Here is a 14987-nt window from a genome sequence, read left to right on the forward strand (position 1 = left end):
CTGTAGTCTTTATGTAACAGCGAGGCACTGTGTGCTGTACTATACAGGTTAATAGTATGTGGTACGGACCGATTACCAACGGTAAGAGCAAGTAAGAAATAGGGCTAAAGTTCCACAAATCTGAACAATCTCTTTAAATCAAAGCCACTATATTTTATTGACGCATTTTGGGCCAATGTCCCCAAACATGGAGATTTAGTAATTTAGCGGAACGCTTTTATCCAAAGAAACAAGTTCTGTAAAGCAAGTCAGCAGGAAGGGTACAACTCTGGCAGCTAAAGGTCAGTAACATTGTTCATCAAACAGTGTTGAACTTGAGTGCTACAGACTTGAGTGCATATCAGCATAGTAATAATATAGGCAAGGTAGATTCCTCAGTATCAGAGTCTATACTACTGTAGTAAAAGACAGGACAAGGTTACAAGGATCGGTACTCAGTCAGTCCCCAAAAGGACCTTCACAGTTTAGTGTTAGTCCTTGTATCAAGAGCTCAGTCAGTCAACTAGAGAATGACAGCATGTTGTCTAGTGTTAGACAAAGCTGTAAAGGAATGTGAATCCCTACCCACATTCAAAACCGCTCTTAAAGAGCACCTACGGGAGGCTGCAATTCGAAACTGGCCACCGTAAATGCCCAAAACCCCCACCACCTCCTAATAGACAGTCTCCTCCCCACCGCATGTATATATTCCCTCCCCGCCGTATGTATATTTCTCTCCCACCCACCCACCCCCTCCTAATGTACAGTACCCTCCCCATCATATGTATATACTCTGTCAGGATCTAGGGGTAACAGTACTGTATATTTGAATACCGTTTATGTCACAAATGTATCAGTACTAAATACCTATATGTCCCTATGCCATAAATGTCATGTATGTTGTGTATGTCATAAATGTCTATATGAATTGAAAATGGGGGACCCTGATGGAAACAAGACAAACGTCTTTCTCAGGTCTGCATCCCCTTAACAATTGTGTGTATTGAGCCGTACTGTATTGTACCCATTCTGCAATCTGTTAAATAAAGTTTTCATTCATTCATTAGTCCTTGTATCTAGAGCTCAGTCAGTCAACTAGAGAATGACAGCATGTTGTCTAGTGTTAGTCCTTGTATCTAGAGCTCAGTCAGTCAACTAGAGAATGACAGCATGTTGTCTATTGTTAGTCCTTGTATCTAGAGCTCTGTCAGTCAACTAGAGAATGACAGCATGTTGTCTAGTGTTAGTCCTTGTATCCAGAGCTCAGTCAGTCAACTAGAGAATGACAGCATGTTGTCTATTGTTAGTCCTTGTATCTAGAGCTCTGTCAGTCAACTAGAGAATGACAGCATGTTGTCTAGTGTTAGTCTTCGTTATCAAGAGCTCAGACAACTAGAGAATGACAGCATGTTGTCTAGTGTTAGTCCTTGTATCTAGAGCTCAGTCAGTCAACTAGAGAATGACAGCATGTTGTCTAGTGTTAGTCCTTGTATCTAGAGCTCCGTCAGTCAACTAGAGAATGACAGCATGTTGTCTAGTGTTAGTCCTTGTATCCAGAGCTCAGTTAACTAGAGAATGACAGCATGTTGTCTACTAGTGTTAGTCCTTGTATCAAGAGCTCAGTTAACTAGAGAATGACAGCATGTTGTCTAGTGTTAGTCCTTGTATCCAGAGCTCAGTTAACTAGAGAATGACAGCATGTTGTCTAGTGTTAGTCCTTGTATCCAGAGCTCAGTCAGTCAACTAGAGAATGACAGCATGTTGTCTAGTGTTAGTCCTTGTATCCAGAGCTCAGTTAACTAGAGAATGACAGCATGTTGTCTAGTGTTAGTCCTTGTATCCAGAGCTCAGTTAACTAGAGGATGACAGCATGTTGTCTAGTGTTAGTCCTTGTATCCAGAGCTCAGTCAGTCAACTAGAGAATGACAGCATGTTGTCTAGTGTTAGTCCTTGTATCCAGAGCTCAGTTAACTAGAGAATGACAGCATGTTGTCTAGTGTTAGTCCTTGTATCCAGAGCTCAGTCAGTCAACTAGAAAATGACAGCATGTTGTCTAGTGTTAGTCCTTGTATCCAAAGCTCAGTTAACTAGAGAATGACAGCATGTTGTCTAGTGTTAGTCCTTGTATCCAGAGCTCAGTTAACTAGAGAATGACAGCATGATGTCTAGTGTTAGTCCTTGTATCCAGAGCTCAGTCAGTCAACTAGAGAATGACAGCATGTTGTCTAGTGTTAGTCCTTGTATCCAGAGCTCAGTCAGTCAACTAGAGAATGACAGCATGTTGTCTAGTGTTAGTCCTTGTTATCAAGAGCTCAGACAACTAGAGAATGACAGCATGTTGTCTAGTGTTAGTCCTTGTATCTAGAGCTCAGTCAGTCAACTAGAGAATGACAGAATGTTGTCTAGTGTTAGTCCTTGTATCAAGAGCTCAGTCAGTCAACTAGAGAATGACAGCATGTCTCCATTCCCAAGTTTTGGTGGTGGGGTGATGCATTTGTTTACATTAGGATCACTGATTGGGCCTTTAAAGACCCCAATATAAATGAATGCATCGGCAACAGCAGCATTCATTACACTCTTATCAGGCTTTAATAAGTTAATGGGAAATACCTTTTCCCCTGTTTCAACATTCCTCCGTGCAGAGGATCGAGACCGGGTGGATCGGTGTCATTTTACCTCGGCGAGGATTTTCACAAAGAGCATATTATGTCGCAACGAACCCACCGAAGCATTTAGAGCCACACCTGCCGGCGGACGACCAGCGCTTCATTAAAACGGATGAACCAGAAGCTCGCCGGGTCGCGGCAGAGTGCTGCGTCACGCCACGCCGCGCCGCATGAAACCCGTTCTCTCCGGCTGCGTCTCGGAGGTCAAGTCCATATCAGGAGCCGGGGGGGGGGGGGGGGGGGGGGGGGGGGGAACAAAGAGGCCATCTGGAGATAGGTGGGTTTATCCGCCGGACATCTTGATAACGCTGCCCAACGAGACCTTTATTTATTTACTTATTTCTATTATCATCTTCATTTATTATTATTATTATTATTATTATTATTATTATTATTATTATTATTATTATTATTATTATTATTATTATTATTATTATTATTATTATTTAACCAGGCAGGTCAATTAACCCTCACTACCACACTAAAGAAGGTTAAGCCTTTCACAACCTTCTGTAGTGTGGCAGTGAAATGGTTAACCTTCTGTGTTGTCGCAGTGAAAGGGTTAACCATTTGGTAGTGAAAGGGTTAAGAGCTAATTATTATTTACGATGTCGGCCCGGACGATAGGTAACAGGGAAAGGGGAAAGAGACAGATGATACATACATACAATAGTAAATGGTGCATTTATATAGCAGCTTTTATCCAAAGCACTTTCCTATTTTGTTCCTCACATTTCACCCGTTCACTCACACATTCACACACCGACGGCGGAGGCGACCATGCAATGTGCCAACCTGCTCATCGGGAGCAGTTAGGGGTTAAGTGTCTTGCTCAAGGACACTTCAACACGCTGCCCGGGAGGAGTGGGAATCTAACCGGGAACCTTCCGACTACCAGACGACCACTCTCCCTCCTGATTTTTCCATTTCCATTTCCTTTTGCATCTCATTCCAATTGAGATTGGAAGGAGGATTGACCAAAGGAAGTGTTAACACAGGAACATCTAGTGAGATATAGTGAGCAGCTCTGGTGTTATAGGGAGTAAATTACACTTTACATTAAATAATAAAGACCTGACCGCCATCTCTCTTTCTTTCCTATTTGAAATCACTGGTAAATTACTGACAACACAGAATGGTTGATTTGGTCAAAAAGTACAAATTAGTGATTTTTCCCCCCAGTGGTTTCCACTGAAGAATCCTTAGTTACCATAGCAACTACTCAGTTCCCAGTTCTACCAAACTTGACAAATATGTTTGCCTTACAACAGCAAGGAGGCCTGTGCAGTTCTGAGTCAGGCCTCACGGTGGCGCTGCTCTACTCCTCAAAGCCCGTACATCACAACACTAAACACATTAACCCCTCGATGGCTCGGATCAAAGCCCCTACATCACAACACTAAACACATTAACCCCTCGAAGCCCCTACATCACAACACTGTTGGAATGGAATCGTGGAACCTATTCTACATGTTCAGATGACTGGTTGGTGCTTAGGGTTCCTCCAGTTTACTCTGAACTGGGAAACACTGCTTTTTCCTTTGATGCTCCCAACACCTGGAATGTCCTCCAGCTGACTCTGAAGGTTCTTCCTTCTCTTGCTGCGTTTAAAAGAATGATCTCCGACCACGTGTGTCGAATTGTAACCGTCTTAGCTGATTCTTTATTGGTTCTTATTCATCGTGCCTATATGTATGAGATTGCTATGTAAATGAGGGTAACCTCAGTTCAGATTCAGACTCTTTTACTGTCACAGCTTTTTTAAATGTACATGTATTCAGAAAAAAAAACGTGAGATGCTTGTTTTTCCCGGCTCCTCAACCGTAGTAGATTTGTAAACACAATACACAATGTATATTCTATCTATACAAACTATAACTAGCTATAGACTATAACTATAAACTAAACACAATACACAATGTATATTCTATCTATACAAACTATAACTATAAGCTATAACTATAAATATAAACTATAAATATAAACTAGATCAGCTATAAATAAACTATAAACAAACTATAAACTAAACTATAAAACTAAACATAATACACAACATATATTCTATCTATACAAACTATGCTATGCTAACTGTATAAATAAGCTATAAACTATAGACTATAAACTAAACTATGAATGAATGTTCTATCTATACAATACAAGGTATATGTTAGCAGCAGTGTGTGCGTGTAATAAGTGAAAGTGTCTTAGGAGTTGAAAAAAAGGTTTGAAATGAAAAGACATGGTCAGAAGGTGGCGTCTAGTTTGATTGTTGCTTTAGTTCAAGTTAAACTCACCAGTTCTTGCGTCTCGGAGCGGAAGAAGGAGTTGACTCCGATGATGAAGGGGGTGGGGGTGCTGAGGACCTCCAGGAGCTTCCCTGGCAGGATGGGGACGTACGTGAAGCTGGAGGGACAGAGGTCAGGTGTCACACCACGTCCACGTCCTGCTTTAGTGCATGAGATCTGGACATTTTGTACATATTTTATTAAATAATTTATTAAATTTTAGCAATATACTTTAGGCGGATGATAATCATATTTATGTAAATACTATGTGCTGCTGAGACCGAAGGACACCATTTGTGTATACTGTTTACTTTTACACTTACTCATAGTATATATTCAGATTCAAATTCTTTATTGCCTATATTTATTTTAACATAATAAAACCGATAGGGCACACAGACCCTCACCTGCACCTTTGTTTACACTGTTTATTTTTCTCATGTTTTTATATTCAGATCTAATTTCATTGCCTACATTTATATCTTTCTACTATTACCCTGCCCATACCTGTGTACCGCCCCTCCCCCTCCCCCATGCTGCCATGATGCCCAAAATCTCCCGAAGGGGATCAATAAAGGAATATCTTAAATGATCTTATCTCAATGAGAGGATCTACTCCCTTCTCTTTACATCCTGGGAAGCTTCCAATAAACCAAACGCTCTGAGGAGGAAGTCCGGTCTCTTATCTTCATGAAATGATGATGTAGGTGAGAGAATAGTAACACCTTGTCGTATATTTCAAGTTCAAGTTTCAAGTTTCTTTAATAGTTGTCATACAGAAGTACAGAATACTTTTATACAAAATGCTTCTTACTGTTGCGCTCCAGAGACTGTGCAAGACAAGATAAGTATGAAATAAAATAACATAGTAAAATTAGAAGTAAAAAGAAATGAGGTCACAGTGTTCAGTTTAGACATATGTACAATGTTCGATGCAGAATAGACGTAGTTACCATACAATATACAATACTGTGCAGTGTACTAATATACAATACTATATAGTGCAAGGCAGAAATGGAGAAATGGGACGAGGTGCAATTTAGGTACAATTCACAGTAGGTGTACGAGTTGTAGTGCAAATCCTTTATCAATAAATATAAAGTGTAAGTGTGTTTGTGTGATCTAAAGTGTGGAGAGTGGGTGCTGCAGTGTGTTGTTTGTTTGAGTGAGTGTGTGCGTGTGGGTGTGTGTGCTGTGTGCATTTGATGGTTGTTGCATAGTGATTATTGTTCGTTTAGCAGCCTGATGGCCTGGGGATAGAAGCTTCTTCTGAGTCTTTCTGTGCTCGCCTTAAGACTCCGGTATCGCTTGCCTGACCGCAGCAGTTCAAAGAGGCAGTTGTTTGGGTGGCTCGAGTCCTTAATAATTCTCTTAGCCTTCCCCTTGCACCGCTTGTTGTAAATGTTCTGGAGGGTGGGAAGCCCCCCTCCAATTGTGCGTTCGGCTGAACGTGTCACTCTTTGTAGTCTGCTACGGTCTTGTGCAGTGCTATTCCCAAACCAGGAGGTGATGTTGCCGGTCAGGATGCTCTCTATTGTACATGAGTAGAAGTTCCTAAGGATCTTCTGACTGACTTGGAACTTCCTTAGGCGCCTGAGGAAGTAGAGGCGTTGTCGTGCCTTCTTCACAACACTGTCAATGTGTGTGGTCCATGTCAAGTCCTCGGATATGTGGGCTCCGAGGTACTTGAAACTGTTCACTCTCTCAACCGGTGCCCCGTCGATGCTGAGGGGGCTGTAGTCCTTGACCCCCGACCTCCTGAAGTCCACAATCATCTCTTTTGTTTTGCTGACGTTCAGAGAGAGGCAGTTCTCCTGACACCACTGTGACAGATTCTCTACCTCTTCCAGGTAGGCCCTTTCGTCGTTGGCAGAGATCAGGCCCACCACTACTGTGTCATCAGCAAATTTGATGATGGTGTTGTTGTTCCGCTGTGCTACGCAGTCATGTGTGTACAGGGAGTAGAGGAGGGGGCTCAGAACACAGCCCTGGGGGGCCCCTATGTTGAGCGTGATGGATGAGGAGGTGCAGTTGCCGGCTCTTACCACCTGGGGTCTGCCCGTCAGGAAGTCCAAGACCCACTGGCAGAGGTCATAGTTCAAGCCCAGGTCCCTGAGCTTGGCTATGAGTTTGGAGGGGACTATGGTATTGAATGCTGAGCTGTAGTCGATGAACAGCATTCTCACATAGTTCCCCTGCCTCTTGTCCAGGTGTGATGCTGCTGTGTGCAGCACATGGGCTATGGCGTCCTCCGTGGACCTGTTGGGGCGATATGCAAATTGCAGAGGGTCCAGGTTGATGGGGAGGGAGGAACAGATGTAGCCCTTCACTAGCTTCTCAAAGCACTTCATGGCTATGGAGGTGAGGGCTACAGGGCGGTAGTCGTTGAGGCAAGCGGGCGTAGATTTTTTGGGTACAGGGATGATGGTGGACTTCTTCAGACAGGTGGGGATGACAGCCTGTTCCAAGGACAGGTTGAAGATGTCAGTGAATACCGGGGCCAGTTGGTCGGCACAGACTTTTAGGACGCGGCCGGGGATGCCGTCCGGTCCTGCTGCCTTCCTGATATTCACTTTTTTAAAGATCCGTCTCACCTCATGCTCTGTTACCCTGAACACTGAGTCTCCATCAGCAGACCCCCCCCCCCCCCCATTGCCGTGGTTTGTAGGCTGGTGTTGTTATTCACAGCCTCAAACCTCGCATAGAAGGAATTGAGATCATTTGCTAAGGAGATGTCACTGTTCAGTTTGAGGGGGGTGCCTTTGTAGTCTGTCATTGTTCTGAGGCCCTGCCACATGCCTCTAGAGTCAGCCTGTTCAAACTGAAGTTCAACTTTATCCCTGTAACGCCGTTTTGCCTCTATTACTGCTCTCCTGACGTTGTATCTTGCCATCTTGTGTTCTTCCATGTTGCCTGTCACCAGCCCGGTGTTGTATGCTGATGTGCGCACTTTCAGAGCCTCACGGACGGATTTGTCTACCCAGGGCTTTTGATTTGGGTAGATTTTAATTTTGGTGGAGGGGATTGTTTCTTCTACCAGAGTACAGACATAGTCAATCACCGTTTCGGTGTATTCGTTAATATTGGCTGTGTTATCACGGAATACACTCCAGTCTGTGCATCCAAGTACAGCTTGGAGTGACTCCTCTGACGTCACGGCCCAACGCTTAACCTCTCGCGAGACCACCGGCGTTCGCTTGAGACTTTGTTTGTACTTTGGCAAAAGGAAGATGGCGGCGTGATCGCTTTTACCGAATGGACTAAGAGCCTGTGACTTGTACCCATTCTTAAATTGCGAGTATACATGGTCTAATATGTTCTCGCCTCTGGTGGGACAGGTCACATGCTGATAGAAATTCGGCAACACCTTTTTAAGACGCGCGCTGTTGAAATCACCCAGAACCAAAATGGCAGCGTCAACATTAGCTGTCTGGAGTTTGTTTACCTCGTCGTGAAGTTTTGAAAGTGCGACCCCAGTGTGCGCGTGTGGTGGAATGTACACTCCGATGAGGATGATGGACGTTAACTCTCTTGGGAGGAAGAAGGGTCGACATTTTATCGTGATAAACTCCAGGTCTGGGGAGCAGTGGTTAGACAGTTCCTTTGTGTTGCCTAAATCGCACCACTCCTTGTTTATCATGAAGGCAATGCCGCCTCCTTTCTTCTTTAGTGACTCTTCTGCCGTCCGGTCCTTGCGGAGAACGAAGAAGTGGTCTGCCGGTTCTATTGCGTGATTCGGGACATCTGGACTCAGCCAAGTTTCTGTAAAACAGAGGACGTTACAATCCCGAATGTCCCTCTGGAATTGGATCCGTGCTCTAATGTCGTCCAGTTTATTTCCTATCGATTGCACATTGGCCAACAATATGCTGGGCAATGTGGTTCTGTGTCGTTTGGACCTCAGTCTGTTTCGGACCCCAGCTCTCTTTCCACGTCTTCGCGGCGGCTTCTCCTGGTCTCCTGGTCTATGAACTACCTTATCCTTTCATTGGGATGTAATCAACAGCTCATTCTGACAGCCCTAATACGCACACACACACGCACACGCGCACACACACACACACACACACACACACCTACACACCAGTATTTGAGGGGGAACATGATGGCCAGCAGGCCTCTGCAGGCGTCGGTGAGGCGCTGGTAGCTGCTGGACAGGAACAGGATCTTGTGTTCCGTCAACGCAGCGCAGAACAGGTACAGAACATTCACTATGCCTGGGGAGAGGAGAGAACACAACACAACACACACACACAGACAACACACACACACACAACACACACATGTCAGCCCAGGAGAGGGAGGGAAACAAGCCTGAAAGGAGTTTACATTCACGTGTTCTATTTTGGACGAGTCTGATTTAAAGTGGCTCATCAAGGGCTAATGTTGCTGAAATGCATGAGAAACTAAAATGGCTGAGTGTGGAGAAAAGACTGTCTAAGTTTGCTTGTATTCTATTTATTTCACAAGGTAATTCATACTCTGACACCTGAATTTATCTTTAAGACGATGAGCTACAGTGCAGAGAGAGACACACACGCATGGTACCAGAGCGGCCAGCAGGGGGCAGATGACTCCACCACTACCTAGAACAAATAGCCTGAAAAACACTGTCAATCACAGGGCTGTGGGGTCATGGTCATAACCTTCCAAGTAACATTCGTTCCATCAGTGGAAAGGCATGTTTTAAGAAACAACTCAGAATCTACCTACATTCTTTAGTCTAAATAGAATGAACATGATTGTCTTATTTTTCTATCTTTGATTTTTTTTTATGTGTTTATGTTTCTGAGGAAGACGTGCTGTGATTGGCCCGTCCTGAGGAAGACATGCTGTGATTGGCTGGGTTCTGAGCAAGACGTGCTGTGATTGGCCGTACCGAGCTGTCTGAAGAGCTGAGCCACGCTGCTGCCGCTGACGGGGAGGGAGTCGCTGATTGGTGTCTGGATCACCTGCCGATCACCTGCCCCTAGTGTTATCGTCCTCTACAGAGAGTGAGAGGGGGGGGGGGAGGAGGGGGGAGAGAGGGGGGAAGAGAGAGGGGGGGGGAGAGAGAGGGGAGAGAGAGAGAGGGAGGGGGGGGAGAGAGAGAGGGGGGAGGAGAGGGGGGGGAGAGAGGGGGGGAGAGAGAGAGGGGGGAGAGAGAGGGAGGAGGGGGGAGAGAGGGAGGGGGGGGAGAGAGAGAGAGGGGAGAGGAGAGGGGGGGGAGAGAGAGGGGGGGAGAGAGAGGGGGGAGAGAGGGAGGAGGGGGGAGAGAGAAGGGGGGAGAGAGGGGGGGAGAGGGAGAGAGGAGAGGAGGGGGGGGAGAGAGAGAGGGGGGAGAGAGAGAAAGGAGAGAGAGAAAGAGAGGAGGGGGGAGAGAGAGAGAAAGGAGAAAGAGAGGAGGGGGGAGAGAGAGAGAAAGAGAGGAGGGGGGAGGGAGAGAGAAAGAGAGGAGGGGGGAGGGAGAGAGAGACCAAGAGAGAGAACAAACAGTGAATGCTCCTCCTTGGGAGAACAGGGTTCAGCAGGTGAACAGGTGTGGAGGTGTCCGGAGGCTTAGCAGGTAGGTGACGAGGACCGCAGAGCGAGAGCAAGACAAGCCATTCAGGATGATGAAAGGACTGCCATGCGAACGGCCTGCGCCGCAGAGAGCCAATCAGCTTGGGCCAGATCAGTGGGCCTTTATGGGTTAAGTCGATCTGTTAAGTCTTTGCCGATTGATTTCGGGGTCTGTATGACATGGGAGCTGGGTGCCAATTGAAAAAGCAGGTGAGGCTAAAGCTGATGGATCTCGGATCTCTGATCTCTGATCTCAGGTGCTGAACATGGAAAATGGGGGAAATCAATGTTGATTTGTCTCAGGATTCAAGCCGCATCAAAGAGCAATCATTTTTATTTTATTTTTTTTAATATGTTTTTGTAGATTTTTCGTATTGGTTTGTACTACCGGGCAGTCCGGTAGAGAGAGAGGGAGAGGAAGAACGGGACACAGAGCAGGGGAAGACATACGGCAAAGGACGCCGGGTCTGGGAGTCGAACCCGGGTCGGCCGTTTCGCGACGCAGCGCGTTACATGGTGTGCTACTAGAGCGCCCGGAAAAGAGCAATAATTTTGAACGGTGAAGCTTCAGACTGCGATGCTCAGCCTGTCCTCAGTATGTAAAGGACAATGTCTCCCGTTTGAAGAATTCAGGTCGTGTGTCTCAGGACAGTTCAGTCAGTATTTGTGAACATGCTAAAGCTAGAGAGTCTGATCAGTGATGTCACTGGGATGTAACACCTGCGGCTGCTCCAGAGACAATGCATCCAAAATGTTTGTGTTTCTACCTTCTAGCAGGTCTGAACTAATTAAAACCTCATTTGGCTGTTCTCTCTCTCTCTCCGATGTCTAGCTTTAGGAGAGTGGTCCGTGTTCACAACAGCGACCGAACTGTCCTGGTAATTCATTCCCCTCTAAGCCGTGATGTGAAAGCAATGGACTGGAGGAATGGTTTGGAGCAGAGAAGGTTCAGATGGTGAACATATCGATTAGTTTAGGAACACAAGGAGAGCGATGTCACAGGAGAGGAGAGGTGAGGTCCACTACAGGAGGATGTAGGTACAGGGTCCAGAGCAGGTCTTCAACATATTCAAGCAGTTTCAGGTCGTGCGGCAATAAATAATTTTTGAGCATCAAACTGTAGGCTAAATGTAAAGTTTAAGCCCATTAAAAACGATATTCCAATTATTATAATTTATTTTATTATTATTATTTTATTATTATATATGAATTTGTGATAGTTCATTGACTTGCCTGGTGAAATAAAGTTAAAATACAATAATAAATAAACAGTTTTTATTATAAATGTATAACATATATTATATGTATATAAGAACACCTAACCAATAAAGTAGAAACGTGACACCTCAGCAGTGATGCTGCATCATTAAACGTGACAATCATTATCTAAGGAAGACATCTATAAATACATAAGACATGACTCGCATGTCAGCGCCTATGAATCATTAACTCTTTCACAACTACACTACAGAAGGTTAACCCTTTCACTACCACTGGTAGTGAAAGGGTTAACCTTTTGGTAGTGTGGTAGTGAAAGGGTTAACCTTCTGTAGTGTGGTAGTGAAAGGGTTAACCTTCTGTAGTGTGGTAGTGAAAGGTTAACCTTCTGTATTGTCGCAGTGAAAGGGTTAAGCTTCTGTAGTGTGGTAGTGAAAGGTTAACCTTCTGTAGTGTGGTAGTGAAAGGTTAACCGTCTGTAGTGTGGTTGTAGTGAAAGGGTTAACCATCTGTAGTGTGGTAGTGAAAGGTTAACCGTCTGTAGTGTGGTAGTAGTGTGGTAGTGAAAGGTTAACCGTCTGTAGTGTGGTAGTGAAAGGTTAACCTTCTGTAGTGTGGTAGTGAAAGGTTAACCTTCTGTAGTGTGGTAGTGAAAGGTTAACCTTCTGTAGTGTGGTAGTGAAAGGTTAACCTTCTGTAGTGTGGTAGTGAAAGGTTAACCTTCTGTATTATTGCAGTGAAAGGGTTAACCTTCTGTAGTGTGGTAGTGAAAGGGTTAACCGCAACCAATAACGACTGGAAATGAAAACCCAATCAAAGCAAAACCACTTGGGACCAGCTGAGACAGCGACCAATAAAGAGAGTCAACGTGAGCTACTGTATTCTTGGCTTGGATACTACTATATTATGGGCATACACAGTCCCCTTATCCCACTGCAGATGTATTATTATGATCTGCGCTACGTTTGACGAGGAAGCCGTCGGCCTGAAAGTGCTTCAAATGTACCGACGTGACAGCTGGGGGGGGGGGGGGGGGGGGGGGGCAGCCAGAGTGAGTGGTCAGGATATCAATCACATGATCCAACAGCTGATCGATTCAGTCCATCACGACACCTTCCAGCGATGATAACCAAACAGCTGTCGTGAGCGATCAGCTGTTTTGACCACTATTGAGCCCCTATCAAAGCGATTTCATTGTTTAGTTCCTCTCCTGTGGAGAGGTCTGCGTGGATTGGCTGAGAAGAATAGGGGGAGGGAGGGTGTCAAGACTCAAGAGAGGAACCAGGAAGGAAGTGGGAGAACTAAGAGCTGATTGGTGGGAGGGGGGGAATGAAGTCAGGCTGGGCGTACCAAACTCTCCTCTCTCTCCTCCTGGCCCGGCTACACAACCACCCCGCAGAGAGAGAGAAACACACACGCACGCACACACACAGAACAACAACAACACAGGTTAGACACAACAGCACAGAGACACAGCATACCCAAAACATGACAGCAATATGACAGTAGTAAAACATCGGCATGACAAAAAAAAAACAGAAATAGTAGTCGACCGATATGTGTTTTTCAGTGGCCGACGCCGATAATAATATCTGATAAAATACAAGAATTTAATCATAACAAATGACACAAAATTGCTGAACTTACATTCACTAACGTTAGCTATATTAGCTAGCTAGCTAGCTAGCTTAGCTGGTTGATGACAACTACTGTAGGTTTGCACTTGATAACATTAGATACATGTAAAATAAACATGGAGTTAGCTTGAACTTAGCCTGACAAAATAGTGCTAACCTTTGGATATAAAATATTGCAGTACATCTTCAAAATATCGATAAACTTTGAAGCCATATTTAGCCCCTTTCCTGGTGTGCTAGCATGAAGTCGACGGTACCAACGCTTTCCTTGTGGACTGTAGTGTCTCCGTTTCATGCAACATCATTTCTGCTCTAGCATTAACATACAGCCCGCAAAAAGATAAAAGTAATGATATTGAAATTCGATATCGGCCAACACAGATATTTATAAAAAAAACAGCAAATCAGTCGACCACTACACAGGAATGGTACAAAAGAAACAGCATCATTGACGTGATGACAGTTTGCGTGAAGACATGAGATACAGTAAACAGTGTTAAAACATAAAGATATGTGCCAAGCAAAATTCTTTATAATAATAATAGAAAAAGCAGGCTCACTAGAAGCTACAGGAAACATGCACACTCGGCATCACACGATCCATTCCATAACGGTGATGAACTAAAGCTGGGGCCGTGTTCAACTTGTGCAACTTTGTTATTTCAGGAATGGTCAGTTCACTAATATGCACCTTTTGACCCCTTGATTTGAACCTTCTTGACGAAAGTGCACTTTTTTTGTACCGACCGAATGTATTTATTTTAAGGCCGTCAATCGATAAAAATATTTTATCTGATTAATGGCATGATTGTCCATAGTTAACTTGCGATTAATCGCAAATTAATCATATATTTTTTTATCTGTTCTAAATCTACCTTAACACTTTCAGAGCCGGCCGTGTTTTCCTTTTTACCCCCTTGAATGCCCATCAACCACTTCAATGTTAACGTTAATATCGCCTAATCTATGTTTTAAATTATGTGTCTAATCTGCCCGTCGCTTATCAATGACTAATTTTCCAGCCAACATTGTCGAAGCGGATTGTTTTTTTATCGGTTCATTTCCGTTTTATAGCATTTTGAAAAGCCCTCGTTTTCACGGAAAATACAAATATTTCGTGATAAACGCCCTGTACTGGAATATTCTAGAACGTTGTAATTTTTCTGCCTATTTATGAATAGTTTTCAAATAAACGCTAGATTATCGATAGTATATGAAAATCGATTATCTTATTTCCTGATCGCTCGCACAGGGGAAAAGCTTATCTCCGTGAAAACGGGTCTGATTATCCTAAGACTGGTAAAATAGATTCCTTACCTGAGATCAGATGGTATCCAAAAAGATTATTCCAATTCCTGATCGCCGTTCCAAAAATCAATCCTTTTATTGATCCAATGCTACGTACTGTAAAAACATATTACACGCTGTTCTGATGGTCCACAATGAATCCGATCGGCTCTGGTTACATGCGTGAGAAGTAAATGTGGATTCCGGAGTTTTTTTTTTCTCATCCATTTTCATTGAGTCCATTCCAAAAGGGTGCATTACCATCTGAGAGACGATAGGGGGCGCTTTTTTCACATCTGAGCGCCTGGCGGGGCTGGTTTCCCAACGGTAGACTCGGTTGATGAAATATGAATTCAGATCGCTAATAAAAAAAT

At 44.3% G+C, this 14987-nt stretch overlaps 1 protein-coding gene across 1 annotated transcript in view; it reads right to left on the reverse strand.

Annotated features, from left to right (window-relative positions):
* Positions 1–14987, reverse strand: part of sbf1 (SET binding factor 1) — a gene marked incomplete at its 5' end in the record, with an annotated part of 194434 nt that overhangs the window by 118500 nt on the left and 60947 nt on the right. Inside the window, 4 exons of the mRNA XM_084330919.1 lie at positions 4940–5048; positions 9015–9147; positions 9810–9915; positions 13040–13069. Coding sequence (XP_084187045.1) covers positions 4940–5048; positions 9015–9147; positions 9810–9915; positions 13040–13069 — 378 coding nt within the window. The remainder of the gene's footprint in view (positions 1–4939; positions 5049–9014; positions 9148–9809; positions 9916–13039; positions 13070–14987) is intronic.

This window comes from Notolepis coatsorum, assembly GCF_963971535.1.
Source record: "Notolepis coatsorum genome assembly, chromosome: 15".
Taxonomy (NCBI): Eukaryota; Metazoa; Chordata; class Actinopteri; order Aulopiformes; family Paralepididae; genus Notolepis; species Notolepis coatsorum.